General features: G+C 38.8%; 2 protein-coding genes across 4 annotated transcripts in view; one reads left to right on the top strand and one right to left on the bottom strand.

Annotated features, from left to right (window-relative positions):
- PLEKHH2 (pleckstrin homology, MyTH4 and FERM domain containing H2) overlaps nucleotides 1-14,586 on the bottom strand; it is a 110,818-nt gene that overhangs the window by 75,994 nt on the left and 20,238 nt on the right. For all 3 annotated transcript variants that reach the window (XM_072742617.1, XM_072742618.1, XM_072742619.1), the window contains exon 3: nucleotides 6,830-6,892. In XM_072742617.1, coding sequence (XP_072598718.1) covers nucleotides 6,830-6,892 — 63 coding nt within the window. The remainder of the gene's footprint in view (nucleotides 1-6,829; nucleotides 6,893-14,586) is intronic.
- On the top strand, nucleotides 8,850-12,439 carry C1GALT1C1L (C1GALT1 specific chaperone 1 like). The gene is given in 6 exon segments (XM_072742811.1): nucleotides 8,850-8,902; nucleotides 8,904-8,961; nucleotides 8,963-9,039; nucleotides 9,041-9,216; nucleotides 9,219-9,412; nucleotides 12,386-12,439. Coding segments are annotated over 6 exon segments (612 nt in total).

Raw genomic sequence — 14,586 nt, 5'->3', positions numbered from 1 at the left:
TCAGGATACTGATTATTTTGAACTAAAGTTACCTAAGAAACAGTTGGTATAAAAACACTCCGACTCCGACCTTCTTTTGTCCCCCTGAAAGCTGGAAATAAATCCCTCTCCTGTATCAGGAGGGAAGAAGTCATCCTTATCACCAAAGCTGGTTAGGGAATTTAGGGCTGAGAAGGCTGTATAGACAAGCCTTGTTACTTCTTCACTAATTTACTACCTCAAGCCTAAACCTCTTTGTCTTGTCAATTTTTCACAAATGTATTGTATAGTTGCTTGCTACAGTCACTTCTTTGAATTGTGTATTTTTATGGAGCTCCATATGTATGAAATTAAACTTGTTTTTTTCCTGTTAATGTCTTATGCCAATTTAATTATTAGACGAGCCAAAGAACTTAGAAGGGAAGAAATTTTTCTACCCCTACAAACCTCAAGAAAAGAAACTAAGCAAGAATATAAATAAATATTACCAGATCTACACCTATAGTCACCTTTAATTAAGTTGGAGCAAGCCACCCTACAAACATTGGGCTGCCCCATAAAATTGTCCTATTAATGCTTAGGAAAGGTCTACAGTTCTAGAAAACTATGATTTTGGAGTACTTTTTTTTTTCTTTTTTAAGATTTTATTTAGTGTACCTGGTGGCTCATCTGGTTGAGCATCTGCCTTGGGCTCAGGGCATGATCCTGGGGTCCTGGGATCATGCCTGCATCCCTGCTCTGTGAGGAGCTTGTTTCTCTCTCTCCCTCTGCCTGCTGCTTGTGCACTCTCTCTGTCAAATAAATAATTAAAATCTTTTAAAAAGGACTTTATTAATTTATATGAGAGAGAGTGTGTGTGCATGGGGGAGAGGGGGAGAGGGAGAAAAAGAAGCAGACTCCCCACAGAACATAGAGCCCCACATAGGGCTCGATCCCAGGACTCTAGAATCATGGCCTGAGCTGAAGGCTGATGCCTTAACTGACTGAGCTTCCCAGTCGGTACTCCGGATTTGGGAGTACTCTTATCCCCTGAAAAGTATGTACAATTTAAAAGGTGTTCTCATTTTATGAGTGAATGAATGCTACTGTCAGAGCTCCTTGGATGCATCTTTGCCAGGTACAACTGTTTAATCTGACCATTACTTTTAGCTAAACAAAACTTTCCTAAGTAAGAAAACTACCGGCAAAAATGTCAAAATATCTCAGGAAGAGAGATCACAAAGTAGCTATGGGCAATCTACTTGCCAGCTGGTCCTGTTAGGACCAAAGTTCCACAGGATTCACCAGCTTTCCTTTGTAATTAATATGAATAATAAGTCCATAGGAAAGATAAGAGACCTACAGAAAAACCAAGCAGCCTTTACAAATAAAAAAATAAAAAAATCTCACTACAGAAAAATAGTCCAGTTCTTTCTCTATTCATTTAACCCAAACCATGTATGAATTTTAACTTCTCAGAGACCAATAACAAACATCTACAAATTCAAATTGCTCATTAAAGAAACCTTTGTGATCACCTATATATGGATATTCACTTTGCACTTTTAGGCTACCTTTCTCCTTTTCTTCCAGGAGATCTTCTGGTTGCATCCACACACCTTAGCACATTCCTCAGCCAGTTCCCCAAAACCTTTTCTGCTTCTGAGGTCTCTAAGCTATTCTGCAGTAAAAGATTAACTCAGCAGACATGGGGGTGCTCAAATCCTGCACATTCCAAAAAAAAAAAAAAAAAGAACTGGTGCTTGACTAGCTCCTGGAAGAAATAACCTCTGAGCCGTTGTTACTATCCTCCCTAATGAGACTATATATCCAAGATACTGGACCACACCAGATAGTTTATGCCAATGATACGATTCATTGAAAAGAGGTGAACGCCTCTTTATTTATTCATTTTTAAATTCACCTAGGGTCCTGAGCCATACCATATCAGCTTGACCTGTGCAAGGTTGGAGACTGGGTAGTTAAGGTCAGTCACCCGTGCATTCCATGCCTATAAGACTGACACCACCACCCTCGCTCCCTGCCAATAAAAATTCTGCACACCAAGTCTCAGGTGAACTTTCCTGTTTGTCAATATTTTGTGTGTTGTTACATATCACTGATGGGAGAATCAACTGCATCCCTGTGTAACTCCAGTGCAAGAGGACAACTGAAAGCTCATGTCTGGTTTCTCCTGGACTCTGTGCATTCTTCCTTTTAATCTGCATCCTTTCGCTATAATAAACCATAACCGTAAGTATAACAGCTTTTCTGAGTTCTGTGAGTCCTTCTGGTGAATCAACAAACCTTGAGTGTAGTCTTGAGGACACTGACACAATTCCCAGGGCTGTTTTCCATTTTCCTGCCCACACTGAAGCAAGCAGGAGCTGCAAATATTGTTCTATTGTAATTACCTTACCAGTATATTTCCTTCTTCCCATTTCTAACCTCACCCCTCCCTACCCCATCACATGTAATTAAGATGTGACTATTTTTTTTTGAGGAAGGGGTTGAAAGTTTCTATTTCTCTATACACGCAATCCTATGACAAAAAAACCTGATCATTCCAAAATAGAATGAAGAGAAGAATTATAAGGGTATTTTGAATCCCAGACCATTTACCAGTTATTTAAAACATACTGCAAATTAATTAATTATTCTAATCACATCTTAAAACACAATTATTTTGGAAACAGTGCTCCTGAATTTATGCAGTAAGCCCAGAACCATTCTCACTGAAGGTAAAAAGGAAAGCACTGGATAAAGTACATTTTCATGTAATGAAGTAAATCATTACAAGGTCCTGGATATTAGTGTGACCAAGTAGTTGTCACTTATTAAAAACCACAAGTGACTTGGAATCTAAGAACCAACTTCACAGAAAGGTTAGTCCACATATTACAATGGTCAGAGAAAACTTTAAAATCCAGCTGCTACCAAGTTTGCAGCAAACACAGGCAAGGGATTGAAATGAGAAGAATGAAAACACGAATTTCCATATAGGAAATTATTGTACCCCTTTTTGATTAGCATAAAAGAGTGTAATAGATTGGAATATACACCTAATCAGATACTTAAGAATGAATCCTGTGTATCAATATCTTTCACATGTGCAATTTGCTGTTTTTCTGTCTCACAGGAATACTCATAAGTAATATGAGATTGACTGGCACATACTGCTTTCCAAACTTTGAACAACTACAATAAAAATGTCCTATAGCAATAAGTATAATGATTGCCAAGATTTCTCTGGAAAAACATATGATTTCTTTTCTACAGCCAATTCATTTAATGGTTGTACAGGTAAGGTAATGCGACTCATTAAAAACAAAGGGAAAAAGGAACAAAGCTGAAGTGCAGAGTTGAGATGGTTTCAGCTGGACTACTGCTTTTAGCAGTGAAATGTTCCTTTTTGGTTAATATAAATACAGTTTAAGTATTAGGATATGACTCAATGGCAAAGGATAAGCTGAATTTAAGCAGCATAAGCACGAAATAGGGCACAATCCCATAGAAACGTGAAAGATAGCAAAGGACGTGGTTACTCTATGTTAAAACATTTACTTTGTCTTGGCAAGGCAAAAAAAGGTAATATAATCAGTGCATGAAAATTCATTTGCTCTCTTTATATTTCCTGTAAACTCTTAGAATCATTATGTACGTAATATGGTGAATGAGAATTTATATAATGTATAATATATAATGTATATAATGTATAATAATATAATGTATATAATATATAACAAATAATGTACAATATGTGCAATATGTATATAACATATAATGCAATATAATGTATCATTATATAAGGAAAAAATCCCTTCTGAAGCATAACAAAATAAGTACTGAATAAATTTAAAGTGTTGAGACAAAAACAAATATCTATAGATATGCCAAATTATATAGAAATTTTGAGAGGTTTACAATTCTCACTCTTTATTGGAGGAAGGTTTGATTTAAGGACACTTAGCCAATCATGGTGTCTTTTTCTTTAAATTGTAGCATAGAATTAAATAAGTTTACACCTGATATCCTCAAAAGACAACCTCAAACAAGAAATTCTTCCTGTTAGCTTATCAAGATCTGTAGTTGGCCTCTAACAACTACAAATGGTCATGGCTTACTTCTCTCAAATTAGGAATGGGGATTCATTTTTTGCTCTTAAGATCTAATGAATCACAGAAGAAAACCCTAAGAATCACAAATAAGTAAGATACTTATTTTAATTTTCAGAGCTAAACAAATATGCTGCACATATAAATTTAGAATTTTAATTTAAGAAAAGGCAAAATAAAACTGTCCTGTTTCTTTTTTTCCTACACTATGAGGCTTTAAAGGAAAGAAAGAAAGAAAGAAAGAAAGAAAGAAAGAAAGAAAGAAGAGAGAGAGAGAGAGAGAAAGAAAGAAAGAAAGAAAGAAAGAAAGAAAAGAAAAGAAAAGAAAAGAAAAGAAAAGAAAACAGAGAGAGAGACAACCACGGGTATGAAGGTAAAAAGAGAAGTCACCAAGAAAGGATGAAGTCAGAAAAGGAAAGATAAAGAGGGAGATAAGAGAGAGAGGCAGGAGGCACCTGGGTGGCTCAGTCAGTTAAGCATCTGCCTTCAGCTCAGATCATGATCTTAGGGTTCTGGGATGGAGCCCTGCATCGGGCTCTCTGCTCAGCAGGGAGTCTGCCTCTCCCTTTCATTCTCCCTCTGTTCTCTCTCTCTCTCTCTCTCAAATAAATAAATAAAGACTTTATAAAAAAGGGACAGAGAGAGAAAGAGAGGTACACACTGCTGAATATGTGCTGCTAGCTGTGGAATTAAACAGGGACATAGATAACAAGGTCCACAATAGACAAAGACAAAGACATTTAATATAGAATGGCAGGGAGTGACATAAACATGAGAGTCTTTCATAGGATATAAGTGACCTTTTCTGAGTTTACTGTTAATCATTGGATTTTTATTGCTATAAGAGGAAATACTACTATTTGGTCTTATCAGCTAAAGAATATAAAAAAACAAGCACAGCATAGATCTTTAGCAGCATAAGCACAAATTACTACTACTCCTACTTCTCTCAATATCTAAATTTGAGGTTTTAAAGAATTACTGGTGTGATGATGGTACTATAGTTATGATTTTTAAATCTTTATTTTCAGATTAGTTGCTGAAATACTCATGGTGAAATGATACGATGTCTAGAATTTGCTTCAAAATAACCTGGTGTGGGGGTGGAGAAGAATAAAGTGGATAGAGGTATAGATTATCTGGGATGCCTGGGTGGCTCAATGGTTGGGCACCTGCTTTTGGCCCAGGTCATGATCCTGGGAACTGGGATTGAGTCCCACATCAGGCTTGCTGCGAGAAGCCTACTTCTCCCTCTGTCTATGTGTCTGCCTCTCTCTCTCTCTCTCTCTCTCTCTCATGAATAAATATATAAATCTTAAAAAAAAAGAGGTATAGATTATCATTGAGTTGACTAATTGTGAAAGCTGGTGATGGGGGTTCATTTTACCATTTTCTCTATTCTTACACTGGTTGAAATTTGGTATAATAAAATTTTAGGACTGTCTTTTAAGCATAATTTAGAAAGTCAAGGATTAGGTTAGATTGGATTTGTTTAGAAATTTATCAGGCCACTAAATCAATCTACTTATAAAATTAAATCTTATAAGTGAGGGACCCCTGGGTGGCTCAGTGGTTGAATATCTGCCTTCGGCTCAGGGCGTGATCCTAGGATCCAGGATTGAATCCCACATCAGGCTCCTTGCAGGAAGCCTGCTTGTCCCTCTGCCTATGTCTCTGCCTCTGCCTCTCTCTCTCTCTCTCTCTCTCTCCCTTTCTCTCTCTGTGTCTCTCATGAATAAATAAGCAAAAATCTTTTTGCAAAAATCTTATAGGTGAAAACAAGATTTAGTAGTTCTTAAGTTGAAGGGAAGAAATGTGACAAATGTAGAGCAAGTATAAGAAATTTAACACACATTTCTTGGAAAAAATAATAATTTTGAAAATCCTGACTTGCCTGAATCTGACAAAGATCTTTTCATAAAATGCAAAGCTACAGATTGAGGATCATTGGACAAACTTTAAGGCTGGTGGGCTCATCCAAAACACTCATTTTAATGTTGGCAAGGCTCAGATAGGGTTAAGTGACTTATCAAAGGTCTGACTTTTCTCCCACATGTCTATTAATACTGAGAATAAATTTTTGTATATAATTTTCCTAATACAACTCTAAGCATTTTTCTATATTAGTGTATCTTTTATAATAATTATTTTAATGGATGTTTAATATTTCATGGAATAAGCATAGTTCACTTATTCATTCTCTTCTAATTTGGTATCCATATTATTTTCAACTCCTTATTTCTATAAAGGACACTGCTATGAACATATTTATATTCAAAACATCATTATGGTCAGTACTGCCATAAAAATAATATTTGATTTTTTCAGAAGCTAAAACCTTCTAACGGAAGCATTTTCTTCCTGTGAAAATTTATTAAGGGGCAAAATCAAGTTAGATCCTCCACTTTCTCTAACGATCCAGCTCACAGAATAGTCAGAGTGATAGAGAAGGGTTGAAGACTATTTTGAGAATTGTTTTGGGCAAAACAAGGCTTACATTGGGAGAGAGAGAGAAAAAAAAATTAAGATTTTATTTATTTATTTATTTATTTGAGAGAAAGAGCGAGAGAGAGCATGAGCCAGGGGAGGGGCAGATGGAGAAGGAAATGCAGACTCCTTGCCAAGGGCGGAGCCCCTTGAGGGGCTTGATTCCAGAACCCAGAGATCATGACCTGAGCTGAAGTCAGACTGTTAACCAACTGAGCCACACAGGCACCTGAGAAAAAAAAATTTTTTTAACTAGAATTATACTCTACCTGTTGAAAAGCTTTTTCTGCTTGACGTTCAGCATCAATAACTTGTCTCTCAAGCTGCTGCATCTGTAAAGTGTGGAAAAACAGAGAAAATATAAAAGTTCCTATTTCTTACGAAAATAACTTAAAAATCTTGCAAGGCTATCAAATTCTTTTTTTTTTCAAATTCTTTTAGAACAGTTAAAGTAGTTTAATGGATATGAATTACATACAATTTATGACACTAAAGACAAGAGCATATTTAAAAATTGACCAGGGGCCCCGGGTGGCTCAGGTCATGACCCCAGGACCCCAGGACCCAGCCTCAGGCTCCCCACTCGATGGGGAATCTGCTTCTCCCTCTCTCTCCCCCGGCCCATGCTCATTCCCACTATCTCTCTCAAATAAATAAAGTCTTTAAAAATGATCAAATAACATACTAAATATTTCATACTTTTAGCACAGTGTAATACATGCTACAAAAGTACTCATCCATAGAATTTTCTTCATTGAACCATAAATTACTGGACAAAATATATTAATAACAGTAATTTAAATCTAAAAGAACAGTAAGACCTCAAATGTCATTTTTGATTTGTGATTAAAAAGTCACAATAACACCAACAAGTGGTGTATTCTCAAAAGCTCCATAGGTGGTATGTTTAAATCAAAACTCTAGGGGATCCCTGGGTGGCTCAGTGGTTCAGCGCCTGCCTTTGGCCCAGGGCATGATCCTGGAGTCCTGGGATGGAGTCTTGCGTCAGGCTCCCTGCATGGAGCCTGCTTCTCCCTCTGCCTGTGTCTCTGCCTCTCTCTCTGTGTCTCTCATGAATAAATAAATAAAATCTTAAAAAAAAATAAATCAAAACTCTAGGTAGTTTGAATTCTTATTTGTTGTAGTAGAGTAGAAAAGAGATTCTGATTTCACACACACACGTCCTCAAAAGCGTACGGCACAGGAATAAAAAAAATTAGTTTTCTTTTAAAGTTCTATAGAGAATAAAAACTTTGGAGATTTATTTATCTTTTTTTTAAAAAAGATGTTATTTATTTACTTATGAGAAACACAGTGACATAGACAGAGGGAGAAACAGACTCCCCACAGGGAGACTGGTGGGGGACTCAATCCTAAGACCCCAGGATTGAGTCCCCCACCAGATGACCTGAGCCAAAGGCAGATGCTCAACCACTGAGCCACCCAGATATTTAAAGCAAAATACTAAAGTGACTATTTAAATAAATAAATAAATAAATAAATAAATAAAATAAAGTGACGATTATAAGTAAAACAAAGAAAAGCCTTAAAAAGAATCTGATGCAAAAAATAAAAAATAAAAAATAAATTAAAAAAAAGAATCTGATGCAAATTAACATAAGAGATGTGTACCAGGTACTAAATACACAACTATGATGTAAACCTCAATTTTATGTTCTTTTTTCTGACTGTTGAAATATGATCAACACTAGAGCCATCTGTCGCTGGATCTTTGCTCATTTTCAGTCTCACTGCTGGTTAGTATCCAGAACTCCTACCGCATCTCAAACTCTAGGGCATCCCGGGTACCACCCCGACGGCGGACACGCCCAGCTCCAGCCCCGCCCCCTTCTCGAAACCACAGAGAAGCGGCCTCCCGCGGCCGGAGCGGCCCAGCCAGGAGGGCGGCCATAGCTGCGGGCCACGTGGGCTGCAGGGACCTGACCCAGGCAGCGTTTGACTCGCGCTGACTTAATGCCTAAAGGAGGGTTTCTGCTGTGGGTGTGTTTTTTTGTTTTGTTTTGTTTTTGTTTTTACTAGTATGGTGCTTGGGAGCACTTGGTGTGTTTTGATAACTATGTGGCCACTTAACATTCAACAGAGGTAACCACCAGATCACCATCACCTTTGCCCACCAAACAGAAAAACAGGATGCAACGCATGGATCTTAATGACACTATTCGTGTTGACCGTATCAGCCTTGGAGAATCCGAGATGACCGTTACTAGGCTGTCCTGAACCTGCACCAAGCTCTGACACAACAGAGCCCTACACTGCTCAAAATGATAGATGGTTAATATTTTTAAAAATGACATGTGGTTAGAGATAAGGCCAACTTACAAATGTCTTTGAAAAGCGTGGCGACAACTACAACTGGTTCTTTCTTGCACATCCCACTACGTTTTGCTGTCATTGACAATTCAGTGTATCTGCCGTTTACTAGGGCTTTAACATGACCTTTCTATATGGGCCACACTATAACATGGCAACCTCCAAACCCTGGCTGTGGAAGGAGAAATTGTCAAGTCTAGAGTCTGAGACAGCCTTCTCAGTAAGTCTGAGAAGTGTGCAGATTGAAGTGTGATTTGGAAATCATCTGAAGACATTCGGCTGGTGGTCAGCCTCAAATAAGCTGGAGTTCTTGCAGAAAATGCGGAGGCTTCTAAGGAAGAGTTGTATTTAATACAAATCCATTTGCACATCTTATTCAAGAGACAATGTGTAATAACCCTCAGCAAGTAGTAGAAGGCTGCTGTTTAGGTATGGCTATTATTTTTAATGGGCCAACTCCCAGAAAGGTGATAGTAATGATGTATGGTGTACACTGGCTCAGGGCATTCATTATTTCAACAGTATACTGGTTTTTTTTTTTTTTTTTTTTTTGGCTTCCAGATGGTTCAGAATATGACTGAGGGCTGAGGGATAATAGAATTGTGCTGTCCAGAAGCACTTAAAATGTGAATCTACTTGCAATGTGAATTGAGATATGCAAGTGTAAGGACACCTGGGTGGTGCAGTGGTTGAACCTCTGCCTTTGGCTCAGGGCATGATCCCAGGGTCTGGGGTTCAAGTCCCACATCGGGCTCCCTGTGAGGAGCCTGCTTCTCCCTCTGCCTACGTCTCTGCCTCTCTCTCTCTGTCTCCCATGAGTAAATAAATAAAATCTTTAAAAAAAAAGAGAGAGATATATGTATAAAGTACACACTTAACTCAATAATACATATGTTATTTGAAAACCTAATATGAAAAGTATAAACCATCTCAGTAATTTTTATGTTGACTAAAATTGAAATATTTTAATATGTTGCATTAAATATAAAATTGTTTTTTATTTTATTAATTTGTTTAATAGAAAAGTTTAAACTACATGTGTGTCTGTATTACATTTCTATTGAATAACGAAAGTGTGAAACATTCCATTGTTATCATACCTGGCCATTTAACTTCCTGTCCACATAGCAGCATTTTTTAAGACAGTTTATTGCAGGGATCTAGCTTCTAGAAGAGGTTTCAAATATTTGAGTGTATAAATAGATATTTCCTGAGTGTATTCTCTGGACCCCATATCATCTTGAATTTTTGTGAAAATATTTCAAATGTTTAATAAGCCAATACTGTTGTCTAAAAGCATTTTATTGAATTACTGTATAGACTGTGGCACTACATATAAGCCATTGGACAGGCACTGTCTCCTGTCTAGGATGTTCTTTAAACCAAAAAAAGAAAAAAAAAAGAAAACAACTGGCAGACACATGCCAACACGACATTCCTCCACTACTGACAATATGCTGATAAGCGCCACCTCTACAATGTAACTTTATATTATTAGGGAAAATTTGCACCTGTAGAGACTTAACCTCAATTTTGAATATTGTTAAGGTTGCCAGGAAAATCCACAAATTGCTGATCTGTAAAATTTTGCTGGTAAAAAAAAAAAAAAAAAAGATTATCGACACATCTACTATAATGGCCGAAATCCAGAACACTGACAACACCAAATGTTGGTGGGGACACGAAGAAACAGGAACTCTCATTCATTACTCATGGGAATGCAAGATGGTGCAGCCTATTTGGAAGGCAGTACTCTTACTATTGATCTAGCAATCACACTCCTTGGTATTTATCCAAAGGAGTTGAAAACTTATGCCAACACAAAACCTTGCATACAGATGTTCACATCAGCTTTATTCATAACTGCCAAAACTTGGAAGCAATCAAGATGCCCTTCAGTAGTGAATGGATAAATAAACCATAGTACATCCAGACAGTGACATATTATTTAGCATTAAGAGGAAATAGCTATAAAGCCATGAAAAAACACGGAGGGAATTAAATGCATATTATTAAATGAAAGAAGCCAATTTGAAAAGACTGCATATTGTATGATTCCAACTGAGGTGAGGGGATAAATAAACAGGGCACAGAAGCTTTTCAGGGCAGTAAAAATACTCTGTAGGATAACATAATGATGGATACATGTCACTATACATTTGTCTAAATCCATGGAATGTACACAAAGAGTGAAACTATAGACTCTGGGTTTTTATAATGTGTCAGTGTAAGTTTGATGGGGTAACACAGGGCTAGCTGAGGACAAAGCACAAGCCCGGGGCAGCACACTGACAAGTCCTGGAAACAGGCAAAGGGACATTCCTCTATGGACTCAACTGCCTCGATGTTAATATTTTGCTAAGGGCAAACGGCAATCTTAGCCCGACCCCCAGGGTCCTGTAAGTTTACTTTAACATATTAAAATTCCTTTAGAAATTTCCTTTATGTCTATCCCCCAAGATACATGTTGGCAATCATCCCCCAAGCACATGGCCCACAAATATACATCTGAAAGGTCTCAGGACTCAGGTTTTATTAGACAGTAACAAGTGACCTTTTCCAAACAATAGCTAGCCCCCTCAAGGTTCTGGAAAACTTGCTTCCAAATTCCTTAGAGAGTAGGCTATCCTCAAACCCCTCCCAACTCCCAGGTATAGAATCAGCCACCCCTCACAGGTCCCGGTGCAGCAGCTCTTCGTGCCCACAGGTCCTGTCCTCTTGCTTTATAAAACCACCATTTTGCACCAAAGACATCTCAAGAATTTTCTTGGTCGTCGGCTCCGGACCTCACCCCACCAAATCTCACCTATATTCCAAAACTTCATCAGGTTCATCAGTTGTACCACTCTGGTGGGGGATGTTGGTAATGAGGAAAGCTATATGGAAGATTTCTGTAGCACCCAATATTTTGTGTGTGAACCCTAAACTGCTCTAAAAAATAAAGTCTTGGGGGATCCCTGGGTGGCTCAGCGGTTTGGCCCCTGCCTTTGGCTCAGGGCACGATCCTGGAGTCCCGGGATCGAGTCCCACATCGGGCTCCCCGGTATGGAGCCTGCTTCTCCCTCCTCCTGTGTCTCTGCCTCTCTTTCTCTTTCTCTCTGTCTATCATAAATAAATAAATAAATCTTTTAAAAAATAAAAAAAATAAAAAAATAAAAAATAAATAAATAAAAAATAAAGTCTTAAAAGACTGAATAGTTTCTTAAAAGGATTGTTATGGTCTGAATGTTTATGTGCCCCCCCCCCAAATTCACATTAGAATCTTAATGTCCAATGTGATGGTAATTAGGTCCTGAGGATGAGAGTCTCAGGAATAGGATTAGTGCTTTTATAATAGAGATCCTACAGAGCTTCTTCTGCCAAGTGAAAATACAAGTCTATGACCCAGAACCTGACCTTGCTGGCACCCTGATCTCAGAATTCCAGCCTCCAGAATTGTGAGAAATAAATTTCTATTGTTCATAAGCTACACAGTCTGTCATATTTTGTTACAGCAGCACAAATGGACCAAGACAGAAATTGGCACTGAGAGTAGAGTGCTGCTGTAACGAATACCTAAAAATGTGGAAGTGACTTTGGAATTGGGTAATTGGTAGAAAGCAGAAGAATTTTGGGGTGCATGGTAGGAAAAAACCTACATTGCCATGAACAGACCATTTAACACAATTCTGGTGAGAATTCAGAGGCAAACAGGAATGCAGAAGAGAAAGTCTCAGTCTTCTTAGAGAATACCTAAGTGGTTGTTAACAGTGTTAGTAGAAATATATGATGATGGTAAAGGCCGTTCTGTTGAGGTCTCAGATGGAAATGAGAAACATGCTATTGGAAACGAGAGGAAAAGTGATCCCTGTTATAAAGCAGCAAAGAGCTTCACTTAATTAGATTTTCCTCTTGGTGTTTTGTAGAACTTGTGAGCAATGAAATTGAATATTTGACTGAGGAAATTTCTAAGCTAAAGTGTTGAAGGAGTGGCCTAACTCTTCTTGAATGCTTACAGTAAAATATGAGAAGAGAAATGATTTAAAGATAGTCAGTCAAAGAGGAAGTAGAGCCTAAAAATCTAGATACTGGGACACCTGGGTGGTTCAGTGGTTTAGTGCCTGCCTTTGGCCCAGGGCATGATCCTGGGGTCCCAGGGTCGAGTCCCGCATCAGGCTCCCTGTGTGGAGTCTGCTCCTCCCTCTGCCTGTGTCTCTGCTTCTCTCTCTCTGTGTGTGTGTGTGTGTGTGTGTGTGTGTGATGAATAAATAAATAAAATCTTTAAAAATAATAATAATAATAATAAATAAATAAATAAAAATCTAGATACTTTTCAGCATATCCGTATTGGAAGAAATGGGAAAGCCTGTTCAGGAGAGGCCAGGGTGTGGCCAAACCACCTTTCCATTAAGGAGTCAGTAGGGATTTGAACCACAAAGTTAGGTAGCAACCAAAGAAGGAAAAATCCATATGAACTAAAGAGGAAGGAATGAGGCTGGCTGTTGGACTTGGATTTTACAGGATGGGATCTTAGAGCTATGGTTGTGATACTGGGATATTCTTCAAGACATGAAGGAAGGACCCTAAATGCAATTCAGAAATCATCAGAGCTGCCTCCTCAGTTTCTCAAGGCCAAGGCAGGGCATTTCCTGAGTTTTAACCAGCCATACAACCTCTACCCAAACCGAAGTGGAGCCGCCCAAATCCAAGGGGGCGGGGTGGCAACCCATGCCCAGGAGACCCATGGGGGCATGGCTATCTCCACCTAGATTTGGAAGGATAAAGCCACCTAGTGCTGTGGGCAAACAACCCAAGAACAGGGCCACCTCAGGGGCAAGGCCACCAGAGAGCCCCAACCAGGCCAATTCCCACTGAAGCCATGAGGGTGGGGCCACCCCTAGAATACGATTGGTAAAGCCATCAGTGCACAACTTGAATCCATAAGAGTTGCCCTGCAAAGCCATGGAGCTGCAAATGCCCCTGAGTGTCCAGAAGGTGAGACCTTTCCTCCCCTCCAATTGGTCCAAAAGGTAGGACCTCCATCCCAGAGGGCTGAACATCTAGTTAAAGAAGATTATTCTCAAGCTTTAATATTTAATGTTGGTTGCCTTTTGGCCTTTGAACTAGCTTGGAACCTGTTGCCCCTTCTTTCTCTCCTACTTTTCCCTTTTGGAGTGAAAGTGTCTATCCTATGTCTATCCACCATTGTATTCTAGAAACACATAATTTGTTTGATTTCACAGGTTCACAGCTGGTGGGGATTTCCTCAGAACGAATCATATTTTGAGTCTCACCCATACCTGATTTAGATGAGACTATGCACTTTATAGGTTTTTAGGGCTATTGGGATGGAAGGAATGAATGTATTTTGTATGAGAGAAGGACATGAATCTGGGGGGGTAAGGATGGAATGCTATGGTCTGAATGTTTGTGTCCCCCCCACCAAATTCACATGTTGGAATCCTAACACCCACTGTGGTGGTGTTAGGAGGTCTCTGAGAGGTGATGAGGTCCTGAGGGGGGGCCCTCATCAATGGGATTAGTGTCCTTATCAAGGAGATCCCACAGTGCTTCCTACCCCCTTCCATCATGTGAGGATACAATGAAAAGTCTACAATTCAGAAGAGAGCCCTCACCTGACTTAGCCAGCACGCTGATCTCAGATTTCCAGCCTCAAAAACTGATAAACTTTTGTTGTTTATAAGCTGTGTAGTCT

This window comes from Vulpes vulpes, chromosome 16 (genome assembly GCF_048418805.1).
Source record: "Vulpes vulpes isolate BD-2025 chromosome 16, VulVul3, whole genome shotgun sequence".
Taxonomy (NCBI): domain Eukaryota; kingdom Metazoa; phylum Chordata; class Mammalia; order Carnivora; family Canidae; genus Vulpes; species Vulpes vulpes.
The sequence above is the reverse complement of the archived record's forward strand: the minus strand, read 5'-3'. Positions and strand labels throughout refer to the sequence as shown.